Source organism: Mirounga angustirostris, unplaced genomic scaffold, assembly GCF_029215605.1.
Source record: "Mirounga angustirostris isolate CCGP_5_RB_7025 unplaced genomic scaffold, mMirAng1.0.hap1 SCAF_12, whole genome shotgun sequence".
NCBI lineage: Eukaryota > Metazoa > Chordata > Mammalia > Carnivora > Phocidae > Mirounga > Mirounga angustirostris.
Genome location: NW_026991720.1, coordinates 100,714,528 through 100,739,882, shown reverse-complemented (window position 1 = coordinate 100,739,882; position 25,355 = coordinate 100,714,528). Strand labels below are relative to the sequence as shown.

At 47.8% G+C, this 25,355-nt stretch overlaps 1 protein-coding gene across 2 annotated transcripts in view; it reads right to left on the bottom strand.

Moving 5' to 3' along the window:
- COBL (cordon-bleu WH2 repeat protein) overlaps positions 1-25,355 on the bottom strand; it is a 279,617-nt gene that overhangs the window by 168,277 nt on the left and 85,985 nt on the right. For both annotated transcript variants that reach the window (XM_064575461.1, XM_064575462.1), the window contains exon 2: positions 7,214-7,417. In XM_064575461.1, coding sequence (XP_064431531.1) covers positions 7,214-7,417 — 204 coding nt within the window. The remainder of the gene's footprint in view (positions 1-7,213; positions 7,418-25,355) is intronic.

The window sequence follows — 25,355 nt, the reverse complement described above, 5'->3', positions numbered from 1 at the left end:
GGCCAAGAGGTTTCCCCAAGCCATGAGTAAGGCAAAATCTGGCTACCAAGTCAGAGCAAGTACTGGGAAAAAGTGCAGTCTTGCAGCTTTGTGTGACATCAGAGAGGCAGGATAAGGCAAGATGTAAGCAGGGCCATCCGAGAGGCGGCCCCTATGGATGAGGTCAGGTGTGAAGGAACGCACAGGCAGAACACCCGAAGGACAATGGAGAGACCAGGAGATGGAAGAAGCCACAGGCAGAGAAGTCTGTGGGTCAGAGGCAGGGGTCTAGGTTCAAGGCTAGAGTCACCGACAAGAATCTGGTCTTAGGGAAGCTTGGGTGGGTCCTCAGGTGTCAAGTGAGGCCAGACGGAACCAGAGAGCAGCAAAATGACCAGGGGTACTTTCATCCCACGTACAAGTCAGAAGCTGAGTCATCAGGATGATGGCACCAAATCCCCAAATCCCCAAATCCCGATGGCTCTCCCTCACAAAACCCAAATGCCTCTTGGGGCCAGACAGCCACCACAGTCTGCAAAAGTCCTCACAGTATGTGATCTAGGAGAGACTGGGGTTATGCCAACTGGAGAGACTAAGACTTAGAGAAGTCTAAGGCATTCAGCTTTTCAAACTGCTCAGAAGGCAATGCCAGCTGGAGCATCTAGTCCTAGAGAGAAATGTGCAGAGGTTGGGAGCCGGACAGTTTTTCTGGCTATGCGTGATGTCATGAGCTGTTACCTGGACAGGTGTGGACAGGTGATATCAACATGAAGTGCATACTGGTTAGACAGATTCCTACCATGGTAACTTGTGCTCTCTCTTAACTTTGACCACGTCATGTTTGACCTTTATCTTCAGAGTCTGGTGCCTCCTGTGTCCAGGTCATACACAAGCAGACCTTTGCTGTGTGCTTCGCACTTGGCAGGTGAGTCAATGTGCCTTTTTGGGGGAGCTGGTACACAGCCCAACTACCTTTAAAGTTAGGTTAGTGTTTATTTTAAATGTGCATGTGCCATTTGGATGCTATTATTTTTTAAAGATTTATTTATTTTAGAGAAGGGGGAGGGGCAGAGAGAGAGGAAGAGAGAATCTCAAGCAGACTCCACGCTGAGCATGGAGTCCGAGGCGGGGCTCCATCTCAGGACCCTGGGATCACGACCTGAGCCAAAATCAAGAGTTGGACACTTAACAGACTGAGCCACCCAGGCATCCCGGACGCTATTTTTAATAGAAGAACACTGTCTCCTACATTTGAGGAAAATTAATGTTCTGGTGAGTCAGTTTCCTTATGACTTGCCTGGCACTGGAACAGAGCCTTGTGTCCCTGGTGGCCTTTGATTGAGACCCGGGGAGCTCAGGAATGACCCACAGGGGACTCATTAGCACACAGCCACCACCCCATCCAGGCCCTTGTAAATCCCCTTCTCCATCCATGTTCCAGTAGCACTGAATTCCCCATATCTTGCACAAAATGGTCATCTTGTAAATGAGATTTATTTCCTTCTGCTGTTCGCTGGGATGTCTTCCTCCCAGTTGATTCAGAAAAGTTAGGTGTTAGGTATGTATTTTGCTCAATGAATGAATGACTATTTTCCTCCTTTTCTTTTTTCTTTTCTCTTTTTTCTTCCTTCCTTCCTTCCTTCCCTTCCTTTTCTCTCTTCCTCCCTTTCCATTTCCTTTTCTTTTCCCTTTCCCCCTCCCCCCTCCCTCCCTCCCTTGCTTCCTCCCTGCCCTTCCTTCTTTTTCTTTCGTCTTTCCTTTCTATTTCCTTTTCTTTTTCCTTTCCCTTTCCCCCTCCCCCTTCCCTCCCTCCCTGCCTTCCTTCTCTTCCTTCCTTTTCTTTCTTCCTCCCTTTCCATTTCCTTTCCCTTTCCCCCTCCCCTTCCCTCCCTCCCTCCCTTCCTACCTTCCCTTACCTTCTTTCCCTTCCTTCCTTTTCTTTCTTCCTCCCTTTCCATTTCCTTTTCTTTTCCCTTTCCCCCTCCCCGCTCCCTCCCTCCCTTGCTTCCTCCCTGCCCTTCCTTCTTTTTCTTTCGTCTTTCCTTTCTATTTCCTTTTCTTTTTCCTTTCCCTTTCCCCCTCCCCCTTCCCTCCCTCCCTGCCTTCCTTCCCTTCCTTCCTTTTCTTTCTTCCTCCCTTTCCATTTCCTTTTCTTTTCCCTTTCCCCCTCCCCCCTCCCTCCCTCCCTTGCTTCCTCCTTGCCCTTCCTTCTTTTTCTTTCGTCTTTCCTTTCTATTTCCTTTTCTTTTTCCTTTCCCTTTCCCCCTCCCCCTTCCCTCCCTCCCTGCCTTCCTTCCCTTCCTTCCTTTTCTTTCTTCCTCCCTTTCCATTTCCTTTCCCTTTCCCCCTCCCCTTCCCTCCCTCCCTCTCCCTTCCTACCTTCCCTTACCTTCTTTCCCTTCCTTCCTTTTCTTTCTTCCTCCCTTTCCATTTCCTTTTCTTTTTCCTTTCCCTTTCCGCCTCCCCCTTCCTTCCTTCCTCTCTCCTTCTTTTTTTCCCTTTCTTTCTTTCTTGTATATTAGGATCCCACAAAATGAGAGTTCCCCTCTCTATGATGGGTATCACACCAAATCCCAACCAGGAATGGCACCTGCTGTGAGCTACTAAATAGTGGGTTTAGCAAAGAACACACCTTCTCATGGGAACAGCACACAGGTTATAACCTGTGGCTGCCCCATCACCATGCTATTTGCTCACAGCAAAGATCCTCGGGAAGGAAATCCAGTAGTACCTGGAGTCTGATGATCATAGTCTGCACGTGACAGACATTCTGTCACTCTCATCCTTCAGCTGCTCTTAGGTTTCACCCAAACAAGCAAGGGAAGAAGCCTTCATAGGGCAGAAGCATTTCAGGGAGGTGGTCACTAAAAGCAGCGAGCTAGGACCTGGATGGTCAAACACGTTACCAAGGCTGATGGGAAATACGGTTCAATGAGATCTACTTCTAGCCACAGTGACCAGAGCGGGCTGCATGTCCCGGGCATTTTTTTCTGAGAGGATTTCAGGGCAGTGAAACTCCTCTGTGAGGTACTCCCGTGGTGGACACACATCATTGTATGTATGTCCAAACCCACAGCACATACAACACGAAGAGTGGAGCCTGATGTCACCAATGGGCTCCAGGTGATGACGATACGTCTGTGCAGGTTCACGGATTGTAACGGGCACCCCTCTCTGCCGGGGATGTTGATAATGGGGAGATCGTGGGTGAGGGGGGAAGGTATGTGGGAAGTCTCTGTACTTTCCTCTCATTTTTGCTAGGGCACTGACACTGCTCTAAAAAAAATGAAGTCTTCTAAAAAAAGATAATCTTCAAACAAAAATGTAAATCAAATTAAACCAAAGCAACCTGTCAGCCAGTTATTTAGAGAACTGTCTTCTCCTGGCTGACTCCCCAGCACCAAAAATGCCTTTTCTAACATCAACTCCTTAACTCGCTGAGTGCCAGAGAAGAGCAGGCTCCGTTCAGCTCTGGGAGCCATAATAAGCAAGAGGCTTCACCAACACCTCGAGGGGGAGGGCGGATGAAGGACACCCCCAGAGCTGAGGAGAACTCGCAGCCTCCCTCCACTCCATCCTGGAGCAGGTGAGCTCTCTCCAGAAGGAACGTGCAGACCCAATACCCATGTTATGAGAGCCTGGGCTATTTTATAAGCATCGGGACCTAAACAAATCCTGCACAGTCGTAAGTGTGTCTGTCTTGAAGAATCACAGGAATGAACACCGAGGGAGATTTCCTGTATTCCGCAAAGGGAATGTTTGCCTTTTCCTGCCCCGGGCCCCTTGGGTATGTGTACTAACATGGAACTGACTATGCATCAAAACAGCCCCAACACTCTAGAGATTGACACGGTTTATGAAGCTCTCTTTTGCCTAAGGGCATTGTCTCTCTCTCTTTTTTTTAAGATTTTTTATTTATTCATTCGAGAGAGAGCGAGAGCACAAGTGGGGGGAGAAACAGAGGTAGAGGGAGAAGCAGACTCCCTGCAGAGCAGGGAGCCCGATATGGGGCTCGATCCCAGGACCCCGGGATCATGACCTGAGCCGAAGGCAGATGCTTAACGACTGAGCCCCCCAGGCACCCCTAAGGGCATTGTCTTTTCAAAGATCTTCTCTTTAAGTGTGCCCCAATTAATGTGATGGAATTGGTGGCCTCCTCCCACCATCCCTATGCAGTGCTGGCAACACCATTCCTAATATGCCAGAGCATTTCCCTTACGAATGGCCCAGAATATGGGGGTGCCTTGGGTGGCTCAATCGGACTCTTGATTTTGGCTCAGGTCGTGATCTCAGGATCCTGAGATCGAGCTCTGCATTGGGCTCCGTGCTCAGTGGGGAGTCTGAGATTCTCTCTCTCCCTCCCCCTCTGCCCCTCCCCCTGCTCCCTCTAAGGTAAATACATAAATCTTAAAAAAAAAAAAAAAAAAAAAGAATGGCCCAGAACACGGATTCTCATGTCCTAATCTCTGTAAGAACAGACTGGGGCTTTTATTTAAGTTTCCAAATCGAAAGGAAGCTTTAAAAAAGAAAAAAAAACAGTCAGTCATATGCAGAATGCAATCATCAGACTGCAATTGCTAATGTCTCCTCTCGGAGAATCTTTCATTCAGGAAAAAGCATGGTTAAGGGGCTGATTATAAATTATCAACTGCTTGCTCGTCCCATTAAAAGCTGGGCATGTTCTCTAATAAAACAGAAGAGAGAAACCACATTTATTAACAATTAGTAGATCTATTTTAAGCAAGGGTCGGGAACTGGACTTCAGCCCGCTCTGGTATTATTAAAGAGCATGACACATAAAACCAAATCCCCAGGCAAGCAGCTGCTGAATCAGCACCAGCCAAGATGCCAAGGTCCCAGTTAAGCAAGCGCACAGGCTACTGCCCTGACTCACTTAATCCTGCAGGAAGCTCGGGAGAGGGATTATAATTTACTGCTGGAGAAGAGGGAACTTTTTTAATGCTTGATCTTTAAGGCTGCGTGTTTTCTCATTGTTACACTGCCATGCTACAAAGTGGTAGCTTCTACTCTGTAAAGAAACAAATTTTAAAAAGATATAATTTAAGAAAGGGTTCAGTTTGGAAATGGTTCTCAAACCTGCACTTGTCAGGCAGGTATTCTGTCTCTCTGCATGCATTTGGATAACCGGACCCAGGTATCAGCGTGTTAAGACAGGACCCACCAGGCCATTTTTCTACAAACTATGTAACTAGCTTGAGAGTGGCAGTAGTCTCTTGGGAGTGCACTGAGCTGGACTTGTCGAGTAGGGCACAGTTAACATGTACTGTTTTTACTGTTAATCAGACCTCAATAAAATAGTATGTTTAAGTATAACTAAATTGGGTAGGGAGCACCTGGGTGGCTCAGTCGGTGAAGCGTCTGCCTTCGGCTCAGGTCATGGTCCCAGGGTCCCGGGATCGAGTCCCACGTCGGGCTCCCTGCTCAGCGGAAAGCCTGCTTCTCCCTCTGCCTCTGTCTCTCCCCCTGCTTGTGCGCATGCACTCTCTCTCAAATAAATATTTTTAAAAACTGGATTGAAAATATAGGAATGGTGACTAAACCATAATACATTCACTGATCAAACTTCACACACGTATTAAAGTAGTTTGTAAACCTGTAGTAACATGGCATGCTTCTCCAGACAAAGTTTGTTGGAAAAAACGTGCTTAGAACAAGGGCTACTCCGTAAAACAAAGAGACCAGAGACTCTCGTCACTTGCACATCACGACCCCTGGAAGCTCTGCCTACAGCAACCGCCACAGAGCCATGGGCTTCTGGGAGCCGCGAGGTTGCAGCCTGGGGTGCCTCCCTCGTGGATCCAGGGTAGACCAAGTTCAACTGCTTCCACGGGAGCCCTGCGGCTGGGACCCCAGCTACAGGAGCCCCCCCCAAGGGGCAAGCCCCACACTGGGTGGGTGGGTGGCTCCACCCTGGGAAACGGGTTGGCATCATCTGGCGGGGAGGAGATGCCGTACCCCACAACTCATCAGCTCCGCCCCCAGCTGTGCAGCGAGGCCTGCAGCAAGCTTCTTCCCCTTGTTCGCGTACCCCGTGGAATGATCTGTAAGATGTGTGCTCTCCTTTGTGCATTAAGTGGCCATCTAGAATTTTCATGATAGAGTTTAAACAGATGCAAAGCATAGAATTTCAGGGAGAATCCAAATCCTGATATTTTAAAACAAAAGAGTTCCATCACTCTCTTCAGTGCAACCACCAGAATAAAAACACCCATGGTGATGTGATTTCCACCATTACCCATTTTAAAAAATATTGGAGCAAACTGCTTTTTACGAGTGAAATATGTCCTATCATCTTTTATTCTCGTTTTGTGAGAAATACAACTTCTATTCACTCCTGCCTCAGAATTAGACATATTTTTATGCTGGAACGTTTCCATAGTTGGTCACTTCATCATACTCTTTCATAAAAACTGTTTAAGTGCTGAGATTTAATGTTCTGTTTCTTGTGACTCTGTGAAAATATGTTCCCATAGATCAAGTTATCAGGAACAACAGTTGTGGCACAAAATCGATCAAACAACGTGATGATGTGTCTTGAAAAAAAAATCAGAAATTCTATTGGTAATAAAATTCTCAATACTATGATCGCAGGAGGCTTTGCCAGTGTTTCCGGTGAGGCTGACGTGGGCAGAGGAAGGGGCACATGACCCTAACCTCAGGCACATTCCCGGGCAGTGCAGATCTGAGAAAGGATGCTGGTGGGCATCTTGGGGCTGGAAACTGGTTGGGTCGGGGTTTAGCTGTCAGTGTAAACATGCACCAGAAGCTGCATTTGGGAAACTGTTTGCTGACTGTGTCTACATGTCTGTGGGCCAGCCTGTCAGTGGACACTGGAAGGGTCAACTCGGGAGGCTGCCCCGCTGCATCGCTTTGGCGCCAAGGATGCTGGTGCGGGCTCTGGAGCTGGCCCCCTACTTGGAGATGCACATGGGCCTGTGACCCCCGCCCTTCCTCCGAGCTCACCCTCTACGGGGACTGAGCTCAGCAGTCCCTGCTCCCTCAGGATGATGGCGAGCTGGGGAGGGGCCACTTAGCCAATGGTCATCCAGGTGAGCCACTTTGGATTGTCACCTAGACCCAGCTCTGTACCCCTGAGACCCCATGTCTGACCTGACAAGGGAGCAAGCGCAACCCAGCACGATCCACTTTTCAGTTCTCCTTGGACCCGAGAATGGGTGGCAGTGACCCCTCCCTGAGGTGCCCGGACCCTTACCTGCCATTGACCACGCTCTTCTTCTCCAGCCCACTGGGCAGAACCACGGTGACCGCCACCATGCTGTTCCTCAAGTTCTCCTTCATGTGCAGCAGGTTCTGTGGAGGGCCAGGGGACACATCCCGGGGAAGCTTCTGTCTGCTGTGCACATTGGGCGTGGTCGGTTTTCCAGGAGGAGGGGGGGCACGAGCCTTCATCTTCCTCCTTAAACAGTGACAGCACAGAAGGACTGAATGAGGCGACAGCTTCCAACTATGACCTTAATACCATCACCCATGAGCATCCAGCAGGTTTCTAGGACTTGCCCTCATGACAAACCATTCTGATAAGTATTTCTCCCTCCTCAGAACAGCCTTCTGAGGTACATAACCCTTTTTAAAATCCCAAAAATTGGCACACTCCTCAATACTAACAGAAAGGGGACAATTAAGAAGAACAGAAGAAGCATGCTTGAAAAGAAGTGTGCTTGAAAAGAAGCGTGACTGAAAAGAAAGGATCAGCCAAAAAATGGGTTTACCACCAGCGAGTGGCATGGTCATAATTTATACAGATCAAGGAGGGGTTGGTGCAGCAGAGTTTGCGTGGACCAGCCCTTTCTGAGCCACTGAGTGGCCACCTAGTTATGTGGACTCCACCAATGGTCTGCTTCACTCCAGCTTCGATCCATGACCATGACCAGCTGAGGCTCTGGAATCCACAGATCCATGATGTTGGGAACGTGTTATGGCAGCATCAGGATGTACTAAATTAGCCAGAAAGCCCATCTGACCAACGCCCACCCAAAGGCCACTGTGTATGCAGGTGGCTGCTGGGCGGCGAGGGACACGAGTGATAATACTGTCACCTTATTCCTGGCTATGCTTTGAATTCTCAGTTCACTTTGCAGGAGATTTATAAACATATGACAGCAAGTCACCCCATCTGAGAAACATGAACATTTTTAAGAAATTTTTTAATTAATTTTATTTTTTACTCTAATTTTATTTTATCATGTTGTGTTAGTCACCGTACAATACATCATTAGTTTTTGATGCAGTGTTCCACGATTCATTGTTTGTGCATAACACCCAGTGCTCCATGCAGAACGTGCCCTCTTTAATACCCATCACCAGGCTAACCCACCCTCCCACCCCCCTCCCCTCTAGAGCCCTCAGTTTGTTTTTCAGAGTCCGTCGTCTCTCATGTGGAGGGCCAGGGGACACATCCCGGGGAAGCTTCTGTCTGCTGTGCACATTGGGCGTTCATCTCCCACTCTGATTTCCCCCCCGTCATTTTCTCCTTCCTTCTCCTAATGTCCCCCATGCTATTCCTTATATTCCACAAATAAGTGAAACCATATGACGAGGAACAAGAACATTTTGAGAAAGTCTTGTCTCCTCCAGATTATTCAGGAAGGCAAATGGCCTTACTTGACATATGTATTTTATTTTATATAAAGGTATGTCTCTGTCTACATGTATGCATACATATGTGTATATATATATGTACATATAGAGACATTTATGTGTACATAAGGACCTTATTTTACAGAGGCCCTAGGTATTTTACAATAGCTAGTATTTACTCAGCACCAGGGCCTCTGCTAATAATAACTTTAGGAAGCTCACCTCATTCAATGCTCCAACTATTTGGCAGCTGAGAAAATTGCACATCCAAGAGATTCGTAGCAACCTTGAAGGCCCATGGTTATTGGTGTTGGAGCTGGGATGGAGAGCAGATGTGCCCGACTCCCAGGGGCTTCTCCTGCCCACCTTGCCACCCCCCCCACCTCCTGCCATGCTCTGCTGATCCACAAAGAGCTAACGAGCTTAAATCCTCCTGCAGAGCAATCTTCTTGGGGGCACTCTGGCCCAAAGTATCAGGCACGGTAATTCCATTTCTAGAAATTGGTCCCAAAGAAATAATCCCTCAATTATTGCACCATGGGAGGTTCAAAGGTGCTCAGTATGACATAATTTACAATGGCAAACAAACATAAAATAATCGAACCACAGGTCAATAAGAGACAATTTCAAAAAGCTATGGTACTTTAAAACAATGCTATACTGGTACTAGTTAAATACACTCTAAAAGTACAAAATTTGATGTGCCAAAATACTTGATTTAAGTTTTTTTTTAGAAAACAAATATTATTTTAGAAAATTCCATTTTTAAGAGAATTAGGCATTGTTGCAATAGATCATAAACAATGTAGAAAGACACACTAAAGAATCTCCGGGTTATGTGTATTATGACATTTAGATATTTTCATTTCTACGCATTTCCTACTTTTTCTATAATATCACCTATATATGAATTACTTGTAAAACAAAAGAGGTTGCTTAAAATTGGGGGGAAAATAGTAAATGGGATTCCGAGCTGGGCACAAGCTTCTGCCATTCATGTCACTGGTTAACACAAAGATTTGGATCAGAATGACATTCCAGTCTCCTCCTCTACTGTGATGCGTAGACATAAATTAATTCCCTTTTTTCTTGGTAAAAACCTTACATCTGTGTCATAATTTTTATCATTTGTGACTATTCTTACCCCTTACATACTAATTTTTTAACTTACAGAAATGAAAATGAAGTAGTTGGCATATAGCATGTGGGTGGAAGGGCTTTATATTATTAATTCACCTACCCTCCCGATGACACTCTGAGGAGGTACTAACTATTTATAGGCAAAGAGTGTGGGCACATCTTGGTAAGACTAGAAAGTGGCAGAGCTAGCAATAAACCTGAATGATTTTAAGCACTGAATTCTCCAGCCTGTTATGAAGAATGGATGTCACCCCATTTTACAGATGAGGAAGTCGAGTCCCGGAGAAGTAGGTTACAGAGTCCTTCACTAGTCAGTCTTGGGTTCGGGGCTAGATGCTCAGGCCCCCAGCAGCCCACTTGCTATTCACGTTACCTCCCAAAGATGTTTTCATTGGGGAAAAAAAGTGTTTATTTTTATCATTTTGGGGAAATGAATACATTTGCCCAGGGAGCTCTCTCTTTATTTCCGGATACTAATAAACCTGGCTTGAACTCCTTCTGAGTCAAACAGAAGCAGCTCCTGACGCATTTATTCTTTCAGCCAGCATGACCATGGGAGCAGAAGCGGGGAGGGAGGCGTAAGAAATTGCCAGTCCCCGCAATTTTTCCCACATGAACAGTCTCCCCAGCTAGCCACCTGCCCCAGCTCTCATCACTGACATCTGCCCACGTGCAGCGTCCTCCTACCATCTAGACTCCGCCAGTGGATCCTGTTGCCTCTCGGGATTCCCTCACTCCAAACGCAGGAGATGAGCACTGACCACAGAGGGCTGTGCATCTTCTCACACCTTACTCCGCACGGTGTACCCTGACCCCACCCCCCATGCAAGAGTGACAGCCCTGCAGGCTGTGAGGACACCCAGGGGAGCTTCTGTCCAGCACAGTGTTACGTGGGTATGCACGTGTGCATGCGTGCATGCTTGTACATGCTTGTGCATGCACACTGAAGCTAGCCAACACTGATAAAACTGGAACATTTCACACAGCAACATAAATTTCTGGCTCCGGTAAGATCCGGTAAAGCCCTCAACTCCTTCATAGCAAAAACCGGGTGTGTGCTTCCATTTGGACTCAATGCTCTCACATACCTGTCCCCTGCAGGGCTGTAGCTAAAATCCAAAGCACTGGCACAGCCTGAAAGTCAGGGCTGTCCCCTGACCCTCCATCCTGAACCCACCCCTACTCTTCCCCCAGTCACCTGGCAATGGGTCTAATGCTCCCTGCTCCTGGAAAACCCACAATCATGCCCCCTTGCCTCTGCCACATCGTACACCCTGCCTCGTATGCTTTGCTCTCTTGAAAACACAGCTCAAAACCACGTCTTCTGAGAAGCCTCCGGATGCTCTGGGCCTAAGGACACAGGCTGAGACCAGTGCTCCCCTCCCAGCTACACTCAGGAAGCACATGAGAAGCTTAACCAAGTGCCCAAGTCCCAGCATGGACCAATCGAATCTGCATTCCCGGAGACGTGGTTATGTTAACGGATTGCAACATTTCTCTAGAACAGAGCCTCCTTAACATCAAAATGGCATGGGGTTTTAGTTGCGATTTCTGTATCATTTGACGAAAGCAACTGACAGATTATGAAGATGTATGTCGATAAATTTGTGAATTTGTGTTTTTTTCTTTTTTTTTTTAATATTTTATTTATTTGACAGAGAGAGAGAGAGAGACAGCGACAGAGGGAACACGGGCAGGGGGAGTGGGAGAGGGAGAAGCAGGCTTCCCGCTGAGCAGGGAGCCCGATGCGGGGCTCGATCCCAGGACCCCGGGATCATGACCTGAGCCGAAGGCAGACGCTTAACGACTGAGCCACCCAGGTGCCCCAAGTGTTTTTATTTTTCACTGAATAATATCTGCATATTTTGAGGGGTGCACTTGGGAAATTTCAGTCCATGCCAAAAATGGTGCCTGAGGTGTAGACGAAGTCAAGGCCAAACTTCAGAAGTGGTGTGTCTGTGAGCACACAGACCCCAGGGGGAGAAAGCCGCTCCACGCCAGCCCGAGACACTGGACACATGCAGCCACCCCCGCTGCTATCGACTTCCCCAACGTGGCAACTCTGGTGCCTCATGTCTTCAACTTAATTTAACATCTCTGGAGGACAGCAGATGTTTTGATTTTTTTAAAGATCTTATTTATTTATTTGAGAGAGAGAGCAAGCACATGAGCAAGGGGAGATGGGAGAAGCAGACTCCCTGCTGAGCAGGGAGCCCAATGTGGGGCTCGATCCTAGGACCCCGGGATCATGACCTGAGCTGAAATCAGATGCTTAACTGATGGAACCACCCAGGCATCCCAACAGCAGATGCCTTATTAAGGCTGTTTATATTCTCAATATGTAGTGCACTGCCCTTCATATCTACAGGTATTTACAAACACCTACTGATGGCGATGACCCTGGTGAAGGTGAAAACCACATAGGGTCTCAGCTTCAAGGTGCAGAGCAGACTTAGAAAATCCTGAGGCAAGAATGATCCTGAAGAGGGCACCTGGGTGGCTCAGTTTGTTAAGTGATTGCCTTTGGCTCAGGTCATGATCCTGGAGTCCCAGGATCGAGTCCTGCATCGGGCTCCCTGCTCAGCGGGGAGCCTGCTTCTCCCTCCACCTGCCAATCCCTCTCTCTCTCCCTCTGTGTGAGCTCTCTCTCTCTCTGCCTCAAATAAATAAATAAAATCTTTAAAAAGATATCTAAAGAGAAGGGAATGTTGTTTAAAATCAATTGTTAATTGAATAAAAACAGCTTCTATTGCCCATAGCTATTGTAGCTCAAGTCTGAAGGCTGCTTGGAGGCAGAATTTTTTAGTCTTTGGGGGTCTTTTTCTCTTAAGACCTTCAACTGAGGGGCGCCTGGGTGGCTCAGTCGGTAAAGCGTCTGCCTTCGGCTCAGGTCATGATCTTGGAGTCCCAGGATCAAGTCCTGCATCGGGCTCCCTGCTCGGCAGGGAGTCTGCTTCTCCCTCTGACCCTCCCCCTCTCATGCTCTTTCTCTCTCTCAAATAAATAAAATAAAATCTTTAAAAGAAAAAGAATGATCCTGAAGAAATCTGCATAGATTTCTCTGGCCGGAGAACGGCCAGAATTTGGAGCTGCGAGAGAAGGAGAGGAATGGAGGGAAAAAGTCCTAGCTGCGAGAGAAGGAGAGGAATGGAGGGAAAAAGTCCTAGCTGGGGAAAAGTATGCAGTGGGGGGCGGGGGGGAGGAAAACAAAATGGTCCTAGCTGGGGAAAAGTATGCAGTGGGGGGCGGGGGGGAGGAAAACAAAATGGTAATGCACATCCTAGAAGAAGACAGCATTACGGGCTGTGTCTAGTCAGCGCACCGGAGTGCTTAGGTTTCTCCGCCCTACTCTGTCTCATTTGAATCCTTGTAATCTAAGGGCGAAGATCTACTGCTCTCATTTTGCTGGTTGGGGAACCCATGAGCAGGTGGTTCCGAATAACGGCGTCCCACAAATATCTGGGGATTATCTTTTTCAAGGCCACTGAGAAAGGGGAGGGAAGCAGAAGGTGGTTTCGTGTCTGTTTTGTTCAAGGGGAGAGGCCCAGCTGCTGCAGGAAACAGGGTCTGGTTGGGAAACAGGCCAAGGAGCTAAGTAATCCATAGCCAGTGGGGATCCCAGATCATCTGTGAGAACCAGTGCGGGAGAAACTGCTGGAAGGCGTGTGAGGGGAGCCCTGATGGGGCAGCCAGAGCAGTGAGCACAAACAGGACATGCAGCCTGAATGAGAGGGGGGTAGCCCACGGGGAGGGTGCACGGACAGTGCGATCGTGGGAGGAAGACTGATGGGTCCACGAGAGCAGGAGGAGCGCCCCACGATGTTTGAGGTTCTAAGCCTCTGACTCCAGTACAAGGTTCAAAGCAGGTCAACAGAGGACACACTCTGGGAGGCGATGACCAGGTGGCTTTCGATGGCCTGGGTCTGAGATGACAGTGACATTTCCAAGTGGAGGCAAGTGTGGGCAGGGGAGAGGACTGAGGTCCATCGACTGAGGACCTTATTCTCTGAATGCTGCGAGGTCCCCACTTGCAAGCCAGCACAGCCACAGTGCTAACCACCAACAAGCCCTCCAGCGGGATCCCGCGCGTCTGCAGGTGGGAGAGGGAGGAGGGGCGAGCCAAGGCACAGTGGTCACCACTCGGCCGGACCTTGGCCTTCTCTTAGTCTCGGCTGGCTGGTGGGTCTCAGTCTTGGGACATCATCCTGCGTGTCCCAGGTAAGCCATCAGGATCTAAGACGCTGTGCATGGGTTTCTTTTTTCTGGATCTCAGTTCCTTTGGGGACATCGGGGGCTGGGCCGTAGGACACTTCCAATTCTAGTATACCAAACCACGGAAAAATATGAACCCCAAATTACCGCTATTGTAATTAGGATTAGGATGGCCACTATCCAAAAAAAAAAAAGGATATGGAGAAATTGGGACCCTTGTGCTCGTGCTCTGCTGGCGGGAATGCAAAGGGGTGCAACCACTATGGAAAACAGTATGGAGGTTCCTCAAAAAAATAAAAATGGAACCCCCATAATTCCTCTTCTGGGTCCAGGAATACCTTGGTGATAGTGCAGGTTTGGTTCCAGAGCACCTCAGTGTGGCAGCTTTATCACAATAAACCACTCAAACGAGGGGCACCGGGGTGGCTCAGTCGGTTAAGTGTCCAACTCATGATTTCGGCTCAGGTCATGGTATCAGGGTTGTGAGATCAAGCCCTGTGTCAGGTCCCATGCTCAGCAGAGTCTGCTTGAGAGTCTCTCTCCTTCTGCCTCTCCGCGGCTTGTGTCCTCTCTCTAAATAAATAAATAAATAAAATCTTAAAAAAATAAAAATACTTTATTGCTAAGAAATGCTAGCCATCATCTGAGCTATTGGGACGTCATAATCTTTTTGCTGGTGGAGGGTCTGCCTCAATGCTGACGGCTGCTGACTGATCAGGGTGGTGGTGGCTGAAGGATGGAGTGGCTGTGGCCATTTCTTAACTAAGACAACACAGAATTTTGCTACGTGGATTGTCTCTTGCTTTCATAAATGATTTCTCCATAGCATGTGATGCTGTTCGATAGCATTTTACCCACAGAACTTCTTCTAAAATTGGAGTCAGTCCTCTCAAACCCCACCACTGCTGCTTTATCTATAATATTCTAAATCCTTGTTGTCACTTCAACAATCTTCACAGTCTCTCCACCATGGTCTTTGCTCAACCATAAGAAGCAACCCTCTCCACTGAAGTTTGATCCTGAGATGCAGCAAATCAGTCCCATCTTCAGGCTCCACTTCTAGTTCTAGTTCTCTTGCTATTTCTACTACGTCTTCAGTTACTTCCTCCAATATAGTCTTGAACCTTTCAAAGTCATCCATGATGGTTGGAATCACCTTCCTCCAACTTCCTGCTCATGTTGATATTTTGATCTCTTCCCATGAAGCATGAATGTTCCTAATGGCATCTAGAGTGGTGAATCCTTTCCAGAAGGTTTTCAATTGACTTTGCCCAGATGCATCAGAGGAATCACTAATCTAGGGCAGCTAGGGCCTTATGAAGTAAGACTTGACAGTCAAAATTACTGCTTGATCCATGGGATATGGAGCGGATGTTGTGTCACAGGCATGAAAACAACATTCATCTCGTTGTCCATCTCCATCAGAGTTCTCGGGAAACCAGGTACATTGTCAATGAGCAGTCATATTTTGAAAGGAACCCTTTTTTCTGCAGTAGGTCTCAGTAGTGGGGTTAAGAGATCCAGTAAAACGTGTTGTAAACAGATGTGCCACCACCCAGGCTTTATGGTTTTATTTGTAGAACGCAGGCAGAGTAGATTCAGCACAAATTTTAAGGGCCTTACAGTTTTTGGAATCGCTTCAGTCACCAGCTGTATTAGCCCCTAACGAGAGAATCAGCCTGTCCTTAGAAGCCAGACACTGACTTCTCTCTCACTATGAAGTCCTAGATCAGTCTCCAATAGATGGCTGTTTTGTCTACGCTGGAAATCCATTAGCATAGCCACCTTCATTAATTCCCTCAGCCAGATCTTCTGATGACTGGCTGTAACCTCTCCACAGGCCCCTGCTGCTCCACCTTGAGATGCTTCTTTCCTTAAACCTCATGCACCAACCTCTGCTAACCTCAGACTTTTCTTCTGCAGCCTTCTCACCTCTCAGCCTCCATAGAACTGAAGAGTCAGGGCCTCGCTCTGGATTGGGCTTTGGCTTAAGGGAATGTTGTGGCTGCTTTGATCTCTTTTCCAGACCTTTAAAACTTCCTCCATATCAGCAAGAAGGCTGTTTTGCTTTCTTATCATTTGCGTGTTCGCTGGAATAGCGCTTTGAATTTCCTTCAATAACTGTTCCTCTGTGTTCACAACTTGGTTCACTGGTTGTCACAGGAGATCCTGCTTCCAGCCTGTCCTGGCTTTCGACATGCTTTCGTCCCTGAGCTTAATCATTTCTAGCTTTTGATGAAAATTGAGAGACGTGTGGCTCTTCCTTTCACTTGAACATGTAGAGGCTACTGTAGGGTTATTAATTGGCCTCATTTCAACACTGTTTTGTCTCAGGGAATAGGGACGCCCGAGGAGAGGGAGCGATAGGAGGAACAGCTCTATGGAGAATTAGAACACACACAACATTTATCAATGAAGTTCACTGTCTTCTATGGGCATGGTTTGTGGTGGCCCAAAACAATTACAATAGCAACATCGAAGATCGCTGATTGTAGACCACCCGGACGAATATAATGAGAAATTTTAAAATACTGTGAGAATTACCAAGATGTGATACAGAGACACAAAGTTAGCAGATGCTGTCGGAAAAATGGCGCCGACAGACTTTCTCGATGCAGGGTTGCCACGCACCTAACAGTGATAAAAAATGCAGTATTTGTTCAGTGCAACACAGCCAAGCACAATAAAACAGCATATGTCTGTCTCTACCCAAAAGAACTGAAAACAGAGACTTGAAAAGATCCCCCCAGGTTCACGGCAGCATTATTCACAATAGTCAAAAGGTAGAGGCAACCCAAGCACCCATCACCGATGAATAAGCAAAATGTGGCAAGTACACATTCTGGAATATTCTCCAGCCTTAAAAAGGAAACAAATTCTGAAGCATGCTACAATACGGAGGAACCTCAAGGACATTGTTATACTAAGTGAATAAGCCAGAGACAAAAAGGCAAATACTGGGTGATTCCCCTTACTTGAGGTTCCGATAGCCGTCAGAGAGACCGACCTTGGAATGGAGGGCGCCAGGGGTCGGGGGCGGGCGGGACGGAGAGGTTTTGTGTGACGAGTTTAACAGAGTTTTTGTTGAGCAGAGTTTTGGTTTTGCAAGATGAAGAGTTCGGGCAATTGGCTGCAGGACGACGTGAATGTACCGAACGCTACCGACCACACACTGAGAAATGGTTAGTATACTCAATTTCATGTCGCGTGTATTTTATCACAACTGGATCAGAATAATTTCATCCTAATAAGATTAGACGTTCATCCTGGTAGTTTTATCAGTTCCAGCGCATAAGGCAGGCTTACTGTCAGGTCTGTCTTCTGTCCCTCACTGGGCTCCTTCCTGGGGACCCCTCAGCCCCCCGGGCACAGAAGGAGTTTCTTTTGCTGAGCACGCTAGGGGAAGAGAAGGCGGCTGCACGACCTGCCAAGGGTGGAGGGAGGCCCAAGGCCCGTTAGAGCAAAGGGGGCGGGTGAGGCTGGACCCCCCAGGGGAGGGACCCCCACAGGAGCGGGTCCAGAGGGTGGGGGCAGGTTGTTGGATTAAGCTTCTCTGTGCATGACGGGAGAGTGATGGGGTCTCCTCTGCCGCCCTCTGGAATCCTCCTCCACCCAAGCAGCACCCACAATACCTGGGTTCGGGCTTGTCTTTTCGAGGACGTAACTGAGTGCCAGTTCGAGAGCTGAAGCCGCCCAGGTGGACAGACACCCCAAGCTCCTCTGAAAGCGAGCACTGTCTCCACGTAAAGCGGTCACGGCGCCACCGGCTTTCTCCACCAGGGAAGGACTGCCGCTGTTCCCATGGACCCAATCATCTTCACTCGGTCCTCAAAGGTCACCGCCCTGCCAACCTGGTGGCTCCCAGGCTGGTGGCTCCCTTCCAGAAGGTCCGTGCAGGTGCCGTGGAGTCCCACACCAAGGAGCACGTGGACAGTTAAAAGGGCAGGGCCCCTCCTGGGCACGTCCCGGGCAGGTGACCCGGCTGGCAACCCCACCCTCCTTCTCTGCACTGTCAGGGAGAAGCAGGGCCATTCCCACGTGCCTCAGGGACTGAGTCACTGAGCAAGCAGCACCCCCTCCCTGAGCTCCCTCCAGGTACAAGACTGGGTGTGCCCCAGCAGAAACTTTATTATAAAACAAAATAATATGTACAAAAACATCTCTGGCATTTCAAAGGTCATCAAGCAGAACACCAGATGGTTTTCGATTCAAACCATCCCATATTTCCTGTCTAAATTTCAGGGCAGTGCTTGCTAGCTCCCACATCACCTGGGATGCCACCAGCTGATGATTTTCTTCCCAGAGCTCATCCACATGCAGCAGAATGCTAAGCTCTGTTCCCTCAACACGAGGCCATCCAGGACGCCATGGGCTGCTCGTCTGGCACCACCTGGGCGCAGTGAGTACAAATTCCAGGGCTGGCGTCCAGGTGGCTGCATTAAAACCTAACTCCAAAGGTGCCCAGCCAGGCTGGGGGAGCCCGGGGCAGGCAGAGCCTGCAGCCTGCAAAGGGAAAATCCCCACAGCTCTCTACTCTAACTTCCCCAGAGCAGAGTCCAAAGGGCTCTCTGCTTTATTTTTATTTGTTTATTTATTTCTGTGCCTCAAACACTTTCTCGGTGTCCATGACCAGCGGACACTGTGAAGTTAGTGGTCATGCTGATGCTGGCTCACCTGCCCGCATGATTGATGCTCATTTACCATCGGCTGCCCTGGCAGGAAGCAGGGCGAACAGTACCTGCCTAAAGGGAATTTCAAAGAGAAACCCGGCACACCCCACTCCTCCCGCTTAGGATCCACTGTGACTCAAGTTCTGCCTAACTGGGTCTGTTTTCGCCCTGGGCAGAAGGGAGTTGCCACTCTCTGCCCAAGATTCTTCCAAAGCAGAACGTTTGATTCCTCCTAAAAGATTCTGAGTTAGAAACAAGCCGCCCTGGTTCTCAGGGTCACTTCACTGCCAGTGTCAGCCTGGTCTCTCCTGCCAGGTAGCTGGACAAGGCCTCTGCCTCATCCCCGCGGAGGGAGCAGCCTGGAGGTGGGTAGGGAACCCGAGGAGAGTCCCAGGCAGCTGAGTCAACGCAGACTCCCAGCCTCGCCCCAGACCTCCTGAATCGGACTCTGCATTTGTCACGCTCCAGGTGATTCCTGGGGGCAGTCCTGGTTGGGAGGAAGCATCAGAGAAAGGGGCACATTTCTAACAGGATTTTAATAATGATGCCATGGAATATCATTTTGCACACTTATTTAGCCCTGTGAGCCCGAGCCAAGTGCATCTGAGAAGATAGTCATCCACTAAACAAACATGGTCGGCCCCATCGTGTCCCAGAAGCATTCCAAGACCGATGATAAGAGGTATAAGTCGCCCTCCACAAGCTCACGGTCTCCAAGGGCAGACTGGTATTACCAGGCGATAGCACAGGTAAGTACAGAAAGAAGGACAGACCGCGCTACTCAAGGGTGATAAAGGACTCCCGATTTGGGCTGGGTTCGGGAAGTGACCTGCGAGCCGTGATATGAAAAGTCAGTTGGAGGTGGCAAGGACGGGGGTGGCGTGAGCTGTTCCCAGCAAGGACGTGAGAGGGAGGCAGGGGGCTGAGTGCGGACTGGATCATGGAGAGCCCTGTTCATTTCCTATGAACCACATTGAGCAAGACAGCGGAGGCTCTCGAGGCGCATGCACACATGCACAAGCACACATGCGCACACGCGCTCATCCTAACAGCTCTGGAAGGCAAGGGCATTCAAGGCAGCAGACCCTCAAATCCAAAGCAGAGACGCAGGGTCACAGGAGCAACAGGAGAGGGTCGGGGTTCGAAAGAATCGGGCAGAAAGCTCTACGTGAACAGGACTGAGGGAAATGAGAGCACGTTCTAGAATAGCATGTCCTCCAACTTGGGGGGAAGATGTGGTGGGTCTGGTATGAGAAGCTAGAGAGAAAGGAGCCTGCCTGGCTGAGAGTACCAGCCCTCCCGATGGAAAGCCCCGGAAGGTGAGGTGTTCAGACAGGTGCAACGGGGCCTGCAGGCCCAGGAAGACAGGCCATGTGGGCAGCTATAACCCCCGCCTACCCAGCAACCTCAGCTGGAATCTTGGGGTGGACACTGTATTTCCATTTTGCCCAGCAGTCTCGGGGGGAGGGGACGAAGCTGGTAGAGATGGGGACAAGGGCTCCAAGTGGAGCGGACGTGTGGGAGCGGGCAGGGCGTGGGTGTGTGCCTTCCCAAGTTTGCAGGGTCCCTATAGCCCCCTACGCATTTGGTTAGGACTCCAGTCAGTACACTGTGAGGATGAGAGAGGACCAGTCAAGTGCCTCTCAAGTGCTTCTGCTCTGCGTTCTAGCGCTGACACTCGAATGTCATGATGCTGATGGTGCTGGTTTCAGAACTGCCCACTTGGGTTCACTGCAGGTTAGGAAGCACTAGCTGTATAAGCCACCACTTTCCGGACCGAAAGCACTAAAGACGCACGAGGACTGGGTCTGGCTCGGGGCTCGCAAACACTCTGGGCTCTCTGCCCACGAGGCCTGAGCTTGAGTTTCCATGTAGACTGAACCAGGTAACAGATGTAAGGTGACTGGTGCAGGACCTGGCAAGGAGTGGGTGCTCAGAACAGGTCTCCTGTCTTTACATACTCTTTTGTGCCCAGAGGGTATCTGACTCATGGAGAAATCTAAAAGGGACCTAGGATGGTGCGAAGTTCATTTACAGCAAAAAGGTGCACCTGGGCAGCATGGAAATTTCATCAAGTTACAATGTGCTTGAGTGTGCCTGTTTAGTTTTTTAAAACAGTGTTCTAAAATAATTATAGAACTCTTAAGTAAAACTTTTGTGCAAGAAACCTCATTTCTAAAACACATTTTTCTTTAAACCAGAGTTTAGGAATCCCTAAAGATCTACAAAGAGAGTTGTTGGCAGCCTAAAGGGTAAAAGATTTCTTTTAAACAGGTGCAATCATTTAAATAATCATTTAAATATCTATTTAATGAGGAGTTTCCCAAATGGGGTCATCTGCGTTGTACTCACTGCCACACCATTCAGTACCAGTGTTGGGACTACACCTGCAGCAGAGACTGAATAATGTCCCCTGCACGTGAGGGTCAAAAGATCCCCAATGGCCCAAACCCAAAGTCCTACCCTGCTTCAGAACTGACCTCGCTTTTTTTCTGTTGCCCAAAAACGTGGTGAGAAGGTCCTGCCCTTGTAATTAGCTGTGCAGTGTTAAAAAGGCAACGACGAATATTGGATTTAACTACTTTTCAGTATTGTGTTCGCTTGCATTATCAAACACATCCATCAAATTAATGGGATCTTGTTATCTGCATTAGAAAGCAACCATAGGGGTGCCTGGGTGGCTCAGTTGGTTGAATGTCTGACTCTTGGTTTTGGTTCAGGTCATAATCTCAGGATCGTGAGCTCGAGTCCCGTGTCGGGCTCCATGCTCAGTGTGGAGTCTGCTTCGGATTCTCTCTCCCTCTCCCTCTGCCCCTCCCGCTCATGCTCTTTCTCTCTCTCAAATAAATAAATAAATCTTAAAAAAAAAAAGGCAACCATAATGCAGATGGCATTGATGTAAATGATGGTCATCCTCTTAAAGTCAAAAGATTAATGTACACAGTAAGAAACTCACCTACAGAGATTTAACTTTTTACATGTCAGATTGAATGCCGGTGATCTCAGTCAAGTGTCAGTGCCACAGAAAGGGAGTGGATGGTCATGATTCAGAGTGAGGCCCACATGGATACGTGGCAGGCGGCCTCGGATCAAAACCTGGCTCGGCCTCTCATTAGCTGTGTGCTCTCAGAAACTGATAGAGCCTCAATTTCCTTATCTGGAAAACAGGAACAACCGTGTAGGACTGCCATGATGATCTGATGTAATGATGCTTATGAACTAGCACTCAAGTTCATAATAAGTATTAGTGACTAACAACTAACAACTTTATTAATGTGACTTTTGTGCTCCATTTTGTGTAATTTATACATTCTGTTTTCATTTTACAGTTGTAAAAGGAGCCTACTTACCTAGCTTCACGCTTGTAGGTATTTAAGAAAACTGTAACACATTTAATTGAATAAAAGAGGTCACAGCCATTGTTTTGGGACAGCCATGAGACCACTTTCTTACACCATACGCAAAAATAAACTGAAAATGGATTAAAGACCTAAGTGTGAAACCTGAAACCATAAACCCGCTAACAGAAAACACAGGCATAATCTCTTGGACATCGGCCTTAGGAATCTTTTTCTGGATATGTCTCATCATGCAAGGGAAACAAAACAAAAATAAACTATTGGGACTTCATCACAATAAAAAGCTCTTCCACAGCAAAGGAAACCATCAACAAAATGAAAGGCAACCTACAGAATGGGAGAAGATATTTGCAAATGATACAACTGATAAGGGGCTCATATCCAAAATATATACAGAATTTATACAACTCAATGCCAAAAAACCAAACAATCCCATCAAAAATTGGGCTGAGGACCTGAACACATATTATTCCAAAGAAGACATCCAGAGGGCCAACAGAAACATGAAAAGATGCTCAACATCACTCATCATCAGGGAAATGCAAATCGAAACCACAATGAGGTATCACCTCACATCTGTCAGAATGGCTAAAATCAAGAAGGAAAGAAATAACATGTGTTGGCGAGGATATAGAGAAAAGGAACCCTCGTGCACTGTTGGTGGGAATGCAAACTGATGCAGCCACTGTGGAAACCAGTATGGAGGTTTGTGAAAAAAAAATTAGAAACAGAAATATCTTTAGTGGCAGGGAGTGGGCACTAGGTGGCAAATATGGTGTCCAGTTCAAGTTGCCCAACGTGTATGGAGCATTCCAGGTGAAAGTGGATTACAACCAGCTAGGCTACACGCACTTACACTCTTGCACTCAGGTGTCCATGAGGCCACTCCAGCACATGCAGTATGAGGGCATCATCCCCTCAGCCTAGCCCTACTATGCCAGCCAGAGACTTCTCCATGATGCTGGGGCTCTTCATCTTCAGCATGGTCTTCTTACACATGAAGGAGAAAGATCAGACTGACTGAGGGGGCAGAGCCCTGTGACTCCTTAAAACACACAGATGGCGGTTATGTAGGATTGGGTCTTCCTCTTATGGAGGTTTTTTTTTGTTTTTGTTTTTGTTTTTAAGCCATGGGACAGTGGTACAGCCTTACCTCAGTGGGAGCTACAGCATTGAGTACCAAGGGATTGGGGGTTGGGGAATGATTTTTATGTGAATTTTTCCACCTAATGCTAAGTGGTATTTTTCATATGTGGTCACTCTCCTTTCTAAGATAAACATTGCCCTCCAACTTCAAAAAAAAAAAAAAAGTGCCATAGTGCCATCTAGTAATTCCACTGCTGGGTGTTTACACAAAGAAAATGAAAACACTAATTCAGAAAGATATCTGCACCCCTATGTTTACTACAGCATTATTTACAATAGCCAAGATATAGAAACAATCCCAGTATCTGCTGATAGATGAATGGATAAAGAAGCTGTATTGTGTATATATATACACATATATACATACAATAGAATATTACTCAGCCATAAAAAAGAATAAGATCTTACCAATTACAACAACATGGCTGGATCTAGAGGGTATAAAGCTAAGTTAAATAAGTCAAAGACCAATATCAGATGATTTCATTTATATGTGCAATCTAAACAAATAAAAGTAATAAACAAAGAAAAACAGAAACAGACTCACATACACAGAGAACAAAGTGGTGGATGCCAGAGGGCAGGCGGGTGGGGGGATGAGCAAAATAGGTAAAGTGGAGTAAGAGGTACAAACTTCCAGTTATAAAATGAGTTAAGTCAGAGGGATGGTAATTAGAGCATAGGGAATATAGTCAATAGTACTATAATAACATCATAAGGTGACAGATGGTGAACACACTGTGGTGAGCACTGAGTAATGTATACAATCATCTAATCACTATGTTGTAAAATGAAACTAATATAACATTGTGTGTCACTATACTTCAATAAAAAATAAAATACAATAAAATATTTAAAAATAAAATGGGTCGCTACACTATCAATTCTGAGACAGGCAGGCAGCCTGGAGTCCCAGGATTCATCAGATATTTGCTGCTGGTGTTCCATGCTATTTTAGATCATCTTCAACTGGACAGGCTGAACAGGAGAGGGCCAGGCAGGATGGCCAACACCCCACCGATAGCCAGGAGTGGCCAGGCCACATGGGGTCTCAAAAGCTGATCATGAGATTGGAGAGAAGGCCCTGCCCACCCTAGCACCTTCTAAGGAAGGGGTGTGTGGTGCCTGCCCCTCCAGAGCCTCTTCTCTACTCCCTGAATCCTACCTTGGCAGCCCATCTGACCTCAGACTGGGCAAGTCATGTCTATCTTTGAGAAGAGAGTTAGACCTTCACAAAGAAGAGGATCACCTGGTCCTTGGGTCACGGTCACAGCAACAGCCGAGATTCCAAGAACATTCTAGAGCCTTTTGGGACATGCCCACATGAGTGATGGATGCTCAGCTCTGACCAGACCTAGGTGTTCCTCTCAGATCTCATCTTATGGAGAGAATCAGGATTCTGTCTTTCCCTTCCCGTCCTGTGCAGAGGGGCACTGGTGTCACCTGTGTGGCCAACTACATCATTCAGAGCCTGTCAGGCCTCTGACACTGCTCCTCGGGTGCCGGTCCCTTCCCCTGTGACTCCCCATCTACCCTGTTCACTCAGAAACCACACCCTGAGACTTGGATTTCAGAATGGGGCCTGCAGGTCACCCTATACTTCAGGGTCATGCTCCATAAGAGTCTTCAATAGGGTTGGCATGACCAAGGAAATTAACCGGTTTTCTTTTGTAAATGTGTTTTATCTAGTGGGTAGAGTTTCCCTTCTCCAAGATGCATCTACAATTTTCTAAAGAAATTCAATGAAAGTTTAAGCATATCAAGTGCTTGGTACGTGGAGTCCAGGCAAACGGAGGGCCTTCTGCTGGCACCGACATCCTTCCATTTATCCTTCCAGGGACAATACAACTCCAGGACAAAGTGGAAGAAAGACATCCAATCCCAATAGCCGATGCTAGGAATAAACTACAGAAATGAGGGGGGGAATGCTGTGGAGGCAAACAGGGTGGGAACATGGTCTTCAAAAAAACTATTCTCAGTGATATAGCAACAGTGCCGAGTGGGGAGATGTGGCCTCCCTTTCAACCCACGCCAGGAGCAGGGACAGGGAGGGACACTGCTACCAAAGGGACTCGTCTTTCAACTGGGACTCAGAAAGAGCTATTTCAGAGGGCTCTGGAGTGGCTTAGATGGAATCCCCTTTAGAAGCAGGATGCCACTGGGGTGCCTGGGTGGCTCAGTCAGTTGAGTGTCTGACTCTTGATGTCACCTCAGGTCATGATCTCAGGGT